Raw genomic sequence first — 15,350 nt, forward strand, 5'->3', positions numbered from 1 at the left:
CCACATTTCTATCCTGGGACCCAAAAGGTACTTCTATATTATCCCACAAAGGATTTAAGGTCTTTCCTAACTTAACGGCTATCATTGTAGGCATTAGAGGATATTCTAACTAAATTGCTGAGGGTATCTGCTAAGTGCAAGGTTTAGGTCTAGTTTTCCTTGCTAATGCTTTCATGTGCTTTCAAGGAAGAGCCGCCCCATGTGGGTTTGGGTGAGTCCAACTGCTCCAGACAAAGAAAAAGTTAGTTACACTGATTAAATACTTACACTGATTAAAACAAGAACAACAAAAGTCTAAACTGATATCCCCCCAAAGTAATCCCTTTTCATACTTCTGCATATGACCTTTCTTCCATTCTCTATAGGGTGGCTGTATGTGACTTCTTCTTTTCCCTTTTAAGGCCTTCCTTGACTTTAATTCTATAAAAATGTTACAACAAAAACAGGAAGTACTTGAATGCATTTCAAGAGAGAAACTAACATTTTGGAAACTCTAGGACACTTATTTCATGGGTATTACCTCATCTGATCCCTATATTTTCTGCATAAATGTGTGCCTCTGGTTAGTCCTTTAGTCTCTCTGTATCTCACTGGCAACATTCTGTATTACCTAAGGTATATTTGCAGTTTTCAAAAGCAACATGAAGTTTTTCAAGCAAAAGGAAAGAACTATATTACTTACAATTCTCAGTCTCATAAACACAATGACAGAAGATAATTCTAAATTTATCACTTTGTGAACTTGAAACTTTGATATATAGGCAAAAAGATTCATTTAGTTAAGATTCCTGTTTACAAAGTAGACATAACTCTAGACTCCATGGTAAAAACAATGATTTGGTCTCAAGCCAAAAGTAAAAATGTTCTCTGCTTAAACAAAATAAAATAGTCCCATAACCTATGTTAATTATTCTTTTCTAATCCCTATTTTTTTTCCATTTGAATTGATTTAACCAATCATATCCAGTGTCCAGTGAGATCTCACAACCATATAGGTTGACGATTTAGTTAACAGAGAGAATGAGGAAAAAAATTAGCCAATTTTGTTTCCACCCGGCAGGGTAAAAGAATACAGGATATATATAAAAAAGGACACATGTAATGTCATTTTATTTATTTATTTATTTTTAATTAATTAATTTATTTTTGGCTGTGTTGGGTCTTCGCTGCTGCGCGCAGGCTTTCTCTATTTGCAGCAAGTGGGGGCTACTCTTCGTTGCGGTGCGCGGGCTTCTCACTGCGGTGGCTTCTCTTGCTGCAGAGCACGGGCTCTAGGTGTACGGGATTCAGTAGTTGCGGCGCACGGGCTTAGTTGCTCCGTGGCATGTGGGATCTTCCCGGACCAGGGATCGAACCCGTGTCCCCTGCATTGGCAGGCGGATTCTTAACCACTGCGCCACCAGGGAAGTCCCTGTAATGTCATTTTAAATTAAATGTAGCAATCTGTTCTTTTATATACCTTCATCAAAGCCCAATGAGAACTTTAAAATCACACTGCACTTAGAAGGCAATGAAATATTCTATTATGTAATTCCCCCAAAATTCAAACGAAAAAAGAACATTCTATTGGAAAATAAGGAATGATACGTGCACAGCAAGAGAATTATTTTTCAGCCATTTTACCATAAAATAAAGTAGCATAAGGACACTGAGAATCTTAATTCAGAATAAAGAAAAAAATGTCTTTCAGTTCAGCTCAAAAGCCAATGTACCTTTAGACTTAATGTCTTTTAAATCAAATTGATAACACAAGCTTCTGGATAGCAAAATGCCATAAAGCAAAAAAAATTTACTACATTAAAACAAGAACTCATTTATGCCTAACTAAGTCAGTATAAAAGTATTAGAAAAGTAAATCCATAAAAAAAGGTTCTGGGGATTTCCCTGGTGGTGCAGTGGTTGGGAGTCTGTCTGCCAGTGCAGGGGACACGGGTTCGAGCCCTGGCCTGGGAAGATCCCACATGCCGCAGAGCAGCTGAGCCCATGTGCCACAACTACTGAGCCTGCGCTCTAGAGCCCGTGAGCCACAACTACGGAGCCCACGTGCCACAACTACTGAAGCCCGTGCAGCTGGAGTCTGTGCTCCACAATAAGAGAAGCCAATGCAACAAGTAGCCCACGCACTGCAACTAGAGAAAGCCCAAGCACAGCAACGAAGACCCAATGCAGCTATAAATAAATAAATAAATAAAATATAGTAATTCTTTGTTTGCCTAAAATAAGTTAATGGTTAATGTTCCAATTAAATAAAAGATTTATTTAAAAAAAAGGTTCTGGGTAGTAGTACTCACCAACAAAACTGAAATTCAAGGTCCTTGGTCAAAAAGCACATTAACAACAACAAAAAGCATACTATATAATTCAACTAATTTCAATATGGATTGCAAAAACAGATTAAAGTCACTCAGAAATCCCAAATCTGTTTTTTTTTTTTTTTTTGCGGTACGTGGGCCTCTCACTGTTGTGGCCTCTCCCATCGCGGAGCACAGGCTCCGGACGCACAGGCTCAGTGGCCATGGCTCACGGGCCCGGCCACTCCGCGGCATGTGGGATCTTCCCAGACCGGGGCACGAACCCGTGTCCCCTGCATCGGCAGGCGGACTTTCAACCATGCGCCACCAGGGAAGCCCCCAAACCTGTTTTGATTTAATTTCAAACTCTTCAACAGCTGGCAGAGTCACAAATTGACTGAAATGAGTTTACTCCTTTACGTGTTATCTCCTCAACCTCAGACAGAGGCCCTAATGAGCAGGGTTTGGATAATGCACAAACAGGAACCTAGTATCTGAATAACTGAATCCTCAAAAGTTTCTAAACCGTGAGAAAATACTTATACTATAATTAAAAGATATAACTTATAGAGGCAGTAATTTTTCTACTTGTTGGCTGAAGAGTATACATGCTCAAAGAAACAATCATTAGACTATTTCTATATGGGGCTCAGGCTTGAAAACTAGTAAAAATATTCCACAAGAATAACTTAGAACATTTGGAATTACCCTTTAATCTCTGCTTATACCCCAAGTATACTTAAACAATATTTCCATGTCTTTATTTAAAAGTTTTATGGATTTATTGTGCCTCAAAATACACATTACCAAGATAGTGAACTACCATACTTTTAACTATTTTCCAAATTAAAATTCTGTTTTTTATGGACTTGGCCTTTGTATCTTTCAGATAAAAAAGTATGCTATTGCCATTTCAAGGTGTATAAAACTCAGGTGATGAGGGTCTCTGTCATTTTCGCTTAATCCAAATCCAAACTCGACCTTTAGCCAGTGAACAGGTGTGTGCTGTGCCTGTAATTTATCAGAGTGAGCAACCAGGCAGAAAAGCTACCAACAATAGGAGGTTGATAGAACCAAGCACTTAGTGCCTGGAAAGCAGTTCTTATCCCCACCATGATGAATGTACTTTTATCTCCCAGTAGCAATTTAAAGATAAAGAATGATGGAGGTGAAGGGAGTAATACATTTGTATTCCTTCAGTTTTTTTGGATACTGTTTTTAATACTAATAGTCTTCCAGAAGCTGTTATGTTATAAATTCCTTTCTCAGATATTCTGTTGCTCACATTCCAATCCAACCTATGATATGGATATGAAAACAGTCATGACAGCATTTCCACCAGGGCAAATAAAGCCATTTCACACACACAGATAAATTAAATAAACCTTCAAGAAAAAAGTGATAAATGACTAGTGCATTTCTTTGTATGCAACATGGAAATTCCAATGTCTATCCTGCATCTGTCCTTTTGCACAAATTTAAAACATGTCAAGTATCCATTTACTAGGTATGAAGATGCACCAACTGGGTAATAAAACAGTACAATAAGAAGAAACAACAGCTAATATTAGAACAATGCCCATAGTCTAATCGGTAATGACTATTCAGCAGGGTAAATCTGACCTCTAGTGAATCTTTACAGTCAGATGAAATCTCTAAATATGACCTATTAAAAGATTCATAAATATATAAATAAAATGAAATTTATAAATATGTCCTATAGAAAAACATACTTGAATACATAAAATCAAGCAACCACAAATATTTCTATGATTTCCCCATAAAATTAAAATGTAATTTAAAAAATCCTAATACTTCAAAGTTTTTTTTTTTTAACTTTTTTTTTTAAGTTAAAAATACTTTGTCGGGTCTGAAAAATAATTTCAAAACATTACTGAAAAGAGACTATCACATCCATTTTTTAAAAAAACAATACAAGATTTTATCAAAATTTCCTTTTTAAACTCACCCATCTGCTCCACAATCTCTGGAGGAAATACCCGGGAAGCAAACGCTCGTCGAAAAATATCTGAGAATTCCTTGTCCAGGCCTCCTATTCCCATTTTTTCAAAGTTCCAGTCAGGATTGATAATAGACTGGCGATTTTCCTTGGTTTTAGCTTTGCCTATGTCAAACAAAGATAATCAAATGTGAGACAAGAACTTCATCACTAAATGTAAAAAGATAGAACTCCCTGGGTATCCTCAGTGAATAAAGAAAAGCTACCCTTATACAAAGATGAACAACATGCTCTTAGCTGATTTCTAAGAAGGATGAGTTTTGCTATATTCACTACTTTGTCTGGTCCCCATTTAGGGTCAGTAAAACACTTTCAAAATGACTAGCTAAACTCATGCTGTAGTCAATCCGTGGAGTCTGGTCTTATTAACCTCTAATCCTAACCAAGTTAACTAACTTGGTTGATTAGAAGAAATCAACCATGTGCATGTCTGATGAAGAAAACACTAGTTGCCAGAAATGCAAATGAAATCTAGCAGTCCCTCAAGGCTCCTAGAGCAAGATTTTAAGATACATATATTTATCTAGACTAAGTATATAATTGGGAATATAACCCCTCAGTCTGAAAAGATGCACTAAGTTTGATGCCTTATTTTTGCTTTTTCTTCATTTGCACACAAAAGTCTAAAATCATCCTAAAGTCTTTCATGATTTCAAAATTCATGTTTTCAAATTCTTTCGCAAATGAAAATTATCTAACTTAAATGTCATAGTGCCCCCTAAAGTAACTCAAGAGAACCACATTAACTATCTCAAACACAAAGAATAAAAGTGCCTTAGTACATTCCACTATAAACAAAAGAAAGAAATATTATAGTTTTTTTTAAATTAGGGGATAAAAGGTCACATTAGAAAAAGTTTACCCTAGATGCTATTTGTATGGTTAGTTTTGTGGACTTAAACATTTCCTTTATGAAGCTATCAAAAATATTTTTCTTACACTCTACTGCCCTCTTGTGGTCAAATTTCCTGCATGTTAAATCACTACACAATTTTACTTTCCAATGGAAAAAAAATTATCAATTACACCTTTGCATGAATTACTTAGAAATATCCACATTGTACGAAAGTCATGCGACTCTCTTGGGATAATATACCTTAACGAAATGTGTACAGAATATGATATACAAAGAAATCACTCCAGAAATGTATTGGATCAATAATAGGAGATTATGATATATCCTACATCCATGAAACAATATGTATAGTCATTAAAAATTATATTGTAGAAGTGTATTTATTAAGATGCTTGAAATATGTTAAGCAAAAAAGAACAAATTATAAAACAGTATGAAAATATAATCAACTTTAAAAATTTTAGAGTGTGTTATTTTTGAGTATCCACATTTCATGAGCTAAATATTTTATTTTATAATTAAGAAAAAACAGTAAGGGAGGAATGATAATTTATGGATCAAGAGAAAGGCCACATATTCGAAGTTAAATGACTTTGGATATAATGGTGTGCAACCATTGAAAATCATCTACCTTGTACTGGGTTAGACATCACATAGTTAAGTCAACCAAAAATAAGAATTACTACATAATTAACAGCATCATTATTCTGGTGAGTTACTATTTTTAGAGATCTTCATTATTTTAATATAATAAAAGTAGGGCTAACGTACAAGAGTAGGACTGAACTATGAATCTGTTGGAAAGATGCTCTTTACCTGTACATTCATCATTTAACTCAATCAGTAACGGATGTGATGCTAGTACTACATTTAACACACAACCAGCTGAGGGACATCCTACAAAATAAGTGACCAGCTCTCAAGGTCGTGAAAGACAATGAAAGACTGAGGAACTGTCAGAGACTGGAGAAGACTATGGAAACTAACCCACTAAACGCAATGTGGAATCCCGAGTTAGATCCTGGAACAGAAAAAGAACATAATGAAAAAACTGGTGAAATCCAAATAAAGTCTGTAGTTTGGTTAGTAGCAATGGAACCACGTTAATTTAGTTTTGGTAGCTGTACTATGGTTATTTAAGATCTAACATCAGGGGCTTCCCTGGTGGCACAGTGGTTGAGAATCCGCCTGCCAATGTAGGGGACACGGGTTCGATCCCTGGTCCGGGAAGATCCCACATGCCCCAGAGCAACTAAGCCTGTGTGCCACAACTACTGAGCCTGCACTCTAGAGTCCGTGAGCCACAACTACTGAGCCCACGTGCTGCAGCTACTGAAGCCCATCCGCCTAGAGCTCACGTTCCACAACGAGAGAAGCCACCACAATGAGAAGCCCGCTCACTGCAACGAAGAGTAGCCCCCGCTCGCCGCAACTAGAGAAAGCCTGCGCGCAGCAACGAAGACCCAATGCAGCCAAAATAAAATAAAATAAAATAAAATAAAATAAAAAGATCTAACATCAGAGGAAGCTGGTGAAGGGTATACAGGAACTTTCTGAACTATTTTTTATGGAACCTCTGTAAGCCTGAACTTACCTCAATATTAAAAGTTTAAAAATTAATTTTATCTGTATCTTTTCCCTTATTTTTAATGTAGTTACTAGGAAATTAAAAATGACATACATGGCTCACATTATATTTCTATTGGACAACACTGACCTAGTGAAGGTTTTAAATTCTTTTCTACATCATCACATTTGACAGATATGACACTCCATGATTTTGTGATAAGCCTTCTCAAGGGAGGTGTCCCTATTCTCCTTCCCTGCTTAAAAATCACTGTAGTTGAGTCACATAACAGAGATAGTCCCACTTTACTCAGAATCTTCTAAAAACTGTAAATCTTACCAATAAGATTGAGTGATGAATTTTCTGCTTTTTCAAATGCAACTTGACTGTTTCCAACAACCAGTCCTACTTCAATCTGTATAGAAAGACAGTAATTAGTAGTTAGTCTAATAGCAGACTTCTGGACTTCTCAAAGCAAGGCAGAAAACAAAGGGGAAATGAGGTCTCTCTGAGCAAAGTAAATCTTCCAAACTATCAGCTAAGTTACATTTATTTCTGTCATAACTACCTTCTATTATTCCTATTTTATTTCAACACATATATTTTTGATAACACCTGTCTTATTATTTATTTACAATAAATATCACTTGCATTCAACCAGAATTACAAGTATATATACAAATTTCAAATTACTATTAGATCTGCAAATAAGTATATTTTACACTATATTTTAATAAATATGCTGGCTAGAAAAGCAATTTTTTCCCCTACTATCTTAAAAGAAAGAGCGCATAATATAAAAGAAATCACTGAGGGAGAGAATGGCTAGGAAAATTATATTAACTTGCATAATGCACATCATAAAGATTATTAAAAATAAAACATACCTTTTGTCTTTTACCTGTCGCAGGCTCTCCCTTCAGGATGCTAGGATCCATGGCTTCAATGTCTTTTACCAGTAAGCCAAAAAGCTTTTCATTGAAGCTAAACACAAGCTATGTAGAAAAGAAGGGGAGAAAAATCACTTCACGATTCAATGGCTTGATTCTCACATCATCATCAATGTTTTCCAAATGCAGGCAAGCAGCTTTCTCTTGTATATCACCACGAGCAAACTACCCACATAACCAATGAGAGGTAACCACTCGTTACCATAACCAACTAACATTTATTGAGTATCTGCTGTGTGCCAAACAAACATTACAGGAGGTTGTGTAACTAATACTCACAAAGTCTCTTGCAAACAGAAAGTATTCCTCAGTTTTACTAGGAAGGAAGATGAGATCCAGAGAGGGGCTAAACAATGGGACCTAGAGTCACAGTAAACGACAGTGCCAGGATGTAAGCCTGGGTGTGTGACTCTAAAATAATGCTTTTCTACAACCAATACAAAGTGCCTGCCATTCGAGTGCAGAGACAGCTTCTGAATGGTCGTTCATTCACCAAATATTTATTGAGTACCTTCTACAAGCTAGGCCCTCTTCTAGGTACCGGCATATAACAAAAATATAATAAACAAAGCTGACTGTCAATCCTGCCACTACTAATTACTACGAATGAGAATAAATACTAAGAAAAATGATTTGAAGTAAGATGTTTGCTTCTTCTCTGTATTATGGAGGATTTTGTTTCATGGGTTTATAGACATCTGCATGTTACTGGGTTTTAAATTATTACAAATACCAAAGCATTTTCTATTAAAATACAAAAGCTAAAGGAGAAGGTAAAAACAATGAAGTTTAGTCAGGCAATTTGAGCACAACTATCAGTCAGAAAGTGTAGGAATCCAGAAGGACTACGGAAAAGCCCCCAAAACAATGGACGGGTAAGTCAACAAATTATCAGCTAATCTCTGCCATCCTGGGGAGCCTCCTCAATCCATCTAATCCAAAGTAGCAGCCCAGTGGCTCTCCAGTGCATCATCCCATTTTACTGACAGCAAAGTACTAAACAGTACGTGGCATTTCTTATTTTCTGTCTTTCCCAACTAGAAAGTAAGCTCTATGAGGGTAGGAATTCTGTTTATTTTGTTCACTGCAGATCCACCGGGATACTAAAATAGTATGTATTGAACACATACTGGGTGTTCAATAAGCATTTAATTAATTAATTGATCAACTGACGAATAGGTTCTTGTCTCAGCTACAACCCTGGCTGAGAAGGTCATGGACCTTCGCTGGACCTAAATAAAATTCCTCATTTGCAAAATGAGGTTAGACAAGATAACCTCTGAGATTCATTCCAATTCTAGTACTTTTAAAAACCATAATAAATGCTCTACATCCTTTTCCTGTCTACCAGTAATTGAGTTTACACTTGTAAAAGTTTGATATTATGATGTATGGTGTATGTATGTATGTACTCTCAAATCATTAGAGTCTCATTTCTCCAGCTAATGACACTCCATTCACTCCCACAGGTCTTTCCTTCTACCACTTCTCTCATTCCCCATCTTACAGACCTTCCCACGTGAGAGACGCAGAGACAGTCTACATAACTCGTTACAGATCAGAATTCTATAAGCTGGGATTCTCAAACTTTTTGGTCTCAGGATCCTTTTATATATAAGCCTAAACATTTTTGAGGACCCCCAAAATTTTGTTTATATGGATTATATCTCTTGATAGTCACTGTATTAGAAATTAGAACAAGAAACTTATTTTTCAAAAAACAATTAAGTACATTATGTGTTAATAACATATTTTTGTTAAAAAAAATCCCTCCATTTTCCAAAATAAAAAATATAAATGGGAAGAGTGGCACTGTGACATTTTCGAGAATCTCTTTAATTTCTTGCTTAATGGAAGACTGATGGACACTCATGTCTGCTTCAGCAGTCAGTGTGCTATGCTATACCCATCACACAGTCTACAACACTCCACTGTAGACTTGTGAGAGAATAAGAGGAAAAGGGCACATAATGTCTTGATATTATTATGAAAATAGTTTTGACTTCGCAAACCCCTTGAAAGGGCCTCAGGGACCCCCACAGGTCTCTGGACCACAGTTTGAGAACAGCTGCTACTAAGCTATGGGAGGAGGAAGGAATTAGGAATGATTAAGAAAAGTCATAGAAAACGAGACAAATGTAATGGTGAGGTCAAAAGAGCAATGATTATTTATGTGTACAAAGAGCAATTTATGAACTCATACATTTTTTAACTAAAATTTTAAAAGAACAGAATTTCTTCCTAGGAGGTTAAACAATATGATATTAACTGAAGTCCAAAAAAAGGGAGCAATGTAAATATCATTTTCAAGAAAAGAAAATCTGGGTTTCAAAAGTTCCATGAAAAAAACTAAGTATATATATATATACACATATACATACACACACACACAATTTTCTTAAGATTCTCAAAGAAGTTCATAACCAAAAAAGTTAAGAATTACTTTTCTACAGAAATATATCAGTAAAAGAGAAAGACATCCAGAGACAAATGTCCCACAATAAGAAGAAATTTGAGACATGTGTGTCTATAGTATTTCCAAATTTACAGAAGGAAAAGCTGCTGTAATTATATATGACACTAACCTAAAAGCTACTTTAGAATTTTTCTGAACAGACTGCTAGAGGTTCAGCAAACATATTTCCCTCACTTTTTATCATTCATCTTAGATATAGCTGTTCACATGCAAAGCTCCTCTCAGTTTTTAAAAAACAGAATTAATTTTCCACAACTGCAGAGATTAGAATTTCTAGAAATGAAAGAAAATTTAAAACTACCTGTTGTCCCACTGAGAATGCCTGGTTGTTGAACTGCTGAATAAATTCTGCGGCCATCTTGTCAGTATCATAAGGGTTAGAGTCGATACTTTTTTTCTGCAGGAAATCAATTTCGATGGTCATTGTGCCAATACATTGTTTGGCTTTGTCAAATGTATATAAGAACACTAGAGAAAAAAAGAAGCATTTTTTAAATCACAGAGACACCAAATACTTGCTGTGCTTCAAGTAACTAAAAGTTTCATATAAATGAATTATAACAGAACTTGACCAAAAGGGGATTTTACATGGCCTTCACTGGAGAGACACATAAGCACAGATTTTTTTAAAATAAGAATAACCACTAGAGATGTTCTTCCCTCTGACTTAATTAGAACATACTGAACAGCACTGTCCTATACTTCTACCCCTCACCTGACTCTTCTAGGGAAATCACAGCCCTCCCTACACAGCCTCTGCATCTTCCTCCTTCTCATTAAACAAAGGACAAAATGACAGTGGGAAGTCCCAGTGGAGTTGGCATAACATACTGTTTCCAAACAAGATTTTTGTTTGACACAAGGAAGAGCTAAGGTGAGAGGTGTGTGAGCTCTTTTGCCCTAACAAATTAGAATGTAGGACACACACACACACAAAAACCTTGAGAAAAAAAAAATGTTTACTAGAGGGATTTCCTCCAGAGCAACAGAGTGTAACATTTCTTTTTTTAATACTACAGAAATATTTACTGAGCACCTATGATATGCAGGGAACTACAGTAAGTTCTACATGTATAACAGGACAAAGGCCAGGTTTTTAGCTCTTCTTTGTATTAACAGCACCCAACAGTGCCTGTAGGATGCTTAATATATTCATGAACTGTTTAAATGAAACAACAGCAGCAAAATACCTATCGTCTCCATGCTAATAACAAAGGAGGCAAGACAAAGGGACTTTGGAGTCTGTGTGCTTCAACAAAGTCTGTTAGTAACTAGAAGACTCTTCTGTGCCTTGATTTGTCGGTAAAATAAGACTGCCTAGATAAATCTTTATGGTCCTTTCATACTCAATTTCTGTTCTAAACTTATCTCTTACAGTCTAGCCACTTGAAGAATGTAAAAGGATTTTCTGTAAATCCTCTGAATGAAATTGCTTGAGTAATCATATTTTTATATTTTGGTTTGCCATAATAAAGGAGACACACATATTTTAAAGACAAACATTTCAAAAGCAAAATAACAAAGAAAGCCAGGGTGAGGGTTGGGAAATTCACCGAAGATTGAAGAATAAGTTCAAATCTCAGCTGAAAGTTTCAGAATACTCTCTGACCTCCACTTCTGGGTGTTTTGTTCTTTAACATTTCCTAGAAAGTACAGGTTACATTCTGAGTACCTTTCATAAGCAAGAGAGCTTAGTTATTTCCCAAATAATGAAGATATTTATGGGATGAAATAATGTGAAAAGGAATAAGTTGATTCAGCAATTCCATTTCTGGGTGTCTATCCCAGAAAGACTCTTGAACATTTGTCTAAAAAGAGATTTATAGGGCTTCCCTGGTGGCGCAGTGGTTAAGAGTCCGCCTGCCAATGCAGGGGACATGGGTTCGTGCCCCGGTCCAGGAGGATCCCACATGCCGCGGAGCGGCTGGGCCCATGAGCCACGGCCGCTGAGCCTGCGCGTCCGGAGCCTGTGCTCCGCAACGGGAGAGGCCACAACAGTGAGAGGCCCGCGTACCGCAAAAAAAAAAAAAAAGAGATTTATAGGGAGGTTCACTGCAGCATTATTTCTAATAGTCAAACACTTAAAAAATGCTGATCAGTAGGGAAATGATTAATAAAATGTGGCATATTCATAATGTGGAATAATGTATAGCAATTAAAATTAAAACTTGATGTATATTTAATAAACACAGATGGTCCATTAAAACATAATATTGAGTGAAAAAAGTACACTTCAGAAAGATGTGCACAATATAATACCATTTTGTGCATTAAAGACTCCAAAACAATTCCATAATGTCATAATGCATATATATGTATGCATATATATACATATATGCATTTATACACGTGTATATATACATGTGTACATCATCCTTATATCAAGAACTTTGAATAAGTGTATTAAAATATCATCATCACTGACTATAGTTTTCAAATGCATTTTAATTTAAGGTCAATGTTCCTCAACAGAAAAGACCAAACTGTTATAATTTCAAATGCTAGAACAGTACCATGGACAGTTTCATAGGCAGCACCATGGCCAGCACCATCATCAGCCCCAAAGGGACAGATGCCCTGAAGGTTTCAACCAGAAGCAAAGGGCCAGAAGGTTGAGAATGTTTTCTTATTTTATGATTAATAGCATTTTAATGTCAGACTAATAAAAAATATTTTTATAAACAAAAGAATTATAGCCAATGCTTTGAATAAACAGACATTACAAAGACAGGTAATGGGCAAAAAACATGTGCTAATTGAACATCAGTCTGCAGTACTTAAAATATGGCACTTCCAGATGGAAAGAAGACAATGATTCTTCTAAGAAGATTTAGTCTGAGGACTAAAATCATTGACTTGACTAAAAAAAATGTCTCCTTGCAGACAGAACTCCTGTTCAGAATCTTTGAATTAGCACTTCCCTTCATACCAACTTCCTACCCTTTCTTTGCCTACATCTCTACTTACACTGAACCAGCTTTCTATCTTTATGCTACATCATGACATCACTCAGGGCCCCAAATCCTTCCTTGCCTCATGCTTACTCCACCTTAGTCCCACCTGAACACTTAGTTTTATAATTTTGCCCATTAGGTCTGTTTGAGTTGCCTTTTAAAGAACTGACTTTACAATCAAGATAAGCATTTCTGGTAGCAGGAGAATGCTTTAAACACAATTCAGGCCACAAAACACATTTCTCATTTCATCTTGAATTTTCACTTCTTCACAACAGAATTTATCTGCATTAAAAGTTAAATTTACGCACACTCCACTCTATATTTAGAAAAGTTTAAGGAAATTAGAAACCTAAGCTACTTACACACCCATTTTCTCATTAGATTTAACAAGTGTTCATTTTTATTTCTGCCACTGTCCACAAATAGGGAACCCTGGCTTCAGGAACTGACCTACTTCCCTTTGGCACCAAACTCCTCCACTGTCTCAGCTTCACACTATGCTTCAGGTGAGGCAGTGATAGTTAAGGGAATTACTTATGTCAGTGTTTCCAAAAATGTGGCTGGTAAGAGCTACTTAAGGGTGATTGTTAAAAACACAGATTCATGGGGCTTCCCTGGTGGCGCAGTGGTTGAGAGTCTGCCCGCCGATGCAGGGGACGCGGGTTCGTGCCCCGGTCCAGGAAGATCCCACATGCCGTGGAGCGGCTGGGCCCGTGAGCCATGGCTGCTGAGCCTGCGCGTCCAAAGCCTGTGCTCCGCAACGGGAGAGGCCACAACAGTGAGAGGCCCACGTACCGCAAAAAAAAAAAAAACACAGATTCATGAATCAGACTTCCCAAGGGAGGGGCCTGGGAATCTTTTTCTTTTTTAAAAAACAAATTCCCTAGGTGTTTCTCTGAGGTAAGTTTAGAAAGCACTAATTATGCAACTACCAGCTACCTATATCTAAAGTAATTTCCTTTATTTTCACCCCAAGTCAAAAAATTTTCTCTCTCATCCTACTTCTGCAAAGAAAAGGCCAAATAAAGATATTCCCAATATTTAAGTTCCCTCTAACTCAGAAAAAAAAAAAGTATAAGTTGCCATGTTCCTAAATGAGGAACAAGATATTCTCTCCTTCCACTTTACCAACTTCTCTTCTCAGGCATCTCGACTACAGACAAACCTCGTAATGTGTTCCAAGCAACTGCTTTCAGTATTTGTTTTCTTTCAACCAGTTTAAAGTTAATATATCTTTGAATATCTTCAAAAGCATTGGATCTAGAGGATCTGAATGTGAATCTGAACATTCCCACACATCTTCCTAAAACCCCGTGGAAACAAAAAGGTGAACAAATAATGCTACATACGTCCATACCTTCAGCATTACTTGGAGACAGAGAATACCATGAAACTCAAATTACTTGAAAGTAGAGAAATATGTAACAAAATTAGACAGAGCTCCCATTGAGGAAATAAAGGAGAAGGGAGAGCACTACATAGAGAAAATATAGAGAAAATCACCCCTCGAAAGAGAAAGTCCAACACCAAAAGCCAAAACACTACACACAGGTTTGGGACTTGGTAGTCCATGACTCCAGGTACAGGGAAAGGACCTGAAAGTAAGTAGTACTGGAAGTGGCAGCATCAAAGAACCACTGGAAAGAATCAGATAAATAGAGAAGGGATGGTGTCCTTTGAGATGTGGCAATGAAGGGAAGAAGGCAGTAAGAGAGGAAAATTAAGGATCATGCAGAAACCAAAGAGAAATAAGCTATGCCAACCAACCTCTCTACCTCCCCCTCCACCTCACCATTATTCCTTATTAAAGAAACTGCACTTCTCTGCACTAACAGAAAAGAATGCTCTTGCACTAGTAATTTTGTCTACAAATCATGTGAAACAGAAAAAAATAACTCCACAAAGTTACTGTAAAGAAAATATAATAACAAAATATTGTAGCATTTCAGCTCATGAAGCATCTTCCCTAAAAAGATCAACTATGAAATAGAAAATGTATGTAACATTTTAAACTAAATTAAGTATCCTCAAATAAGTATTCAGACATATAACAAAACACCTAAAATCAGAAGTTTAAAAACTAAGACCAGAAATAGACAAATAAAAGAAATGCAATGACAGCTTATCAAACACAGGAAAGAAATTGAGGAAAAAGACAAACTACTCAGAAGTGAATAATAAATTACAAAGTGCCCATGGGAGAACAGATTCAAATTAATATTTAATAAGAGGC

The 15,350-nt window shown here is 36.5% G+C and overlaps 1 protein-coding gene across 4 annotated transcripts in view; it reads right to left on the reverse strand.

Annotated features, from left to right (window-relative positions):
• The window catches only part of NSF (N-ethylmaleimide sensitive factor, vesicle fusing ATPase), a 156,799-nt gene that overhangs the window by 101,640 nt on the left and 39,809 nt on the right, over positions 1-15,350 (reverse strand). For all 4 annotated transcript variants that reach the window (XM_067715933.1, XM_067715934.1, XM_067715936.1 and 1 more), the window contains exons 5-8: positions 10,462-10,628; positions 7,622-7,729; positions 7,074-7,149; positions 4,261-4,416 (exon numbers count right to left, since the gene is read on the reverse strand). In XM_067715933.1, the coding sequence (XP_067572034.1) occupies positions 4,261-4,416; positions 7,074-7,149; positions 7,622-7,729; positions 10,462-10,628 (507 nt within the window). The remainder of the gene's footprint in view (positions 1-4,260; positions 4,417-7,073; positions 7,150-7,621; positions 7,730-10,461; positions 10,629-15,350) is intronic.

This window comes from Pseudorca crassidens, chromosome 19, assembly GCF_039906515.1.
Source record: "Pseudorca crassidens isolate mPseCra1 chromosome 19, mPseCra1.hap1, whole genome shotgun sequence".
Lineage (NCBI taxonomy): Eukaryota > Metazoa > Chordata > Mammalia > Artiodactyla > Delphinidae > Pseudorca > Pseudorca crassidens.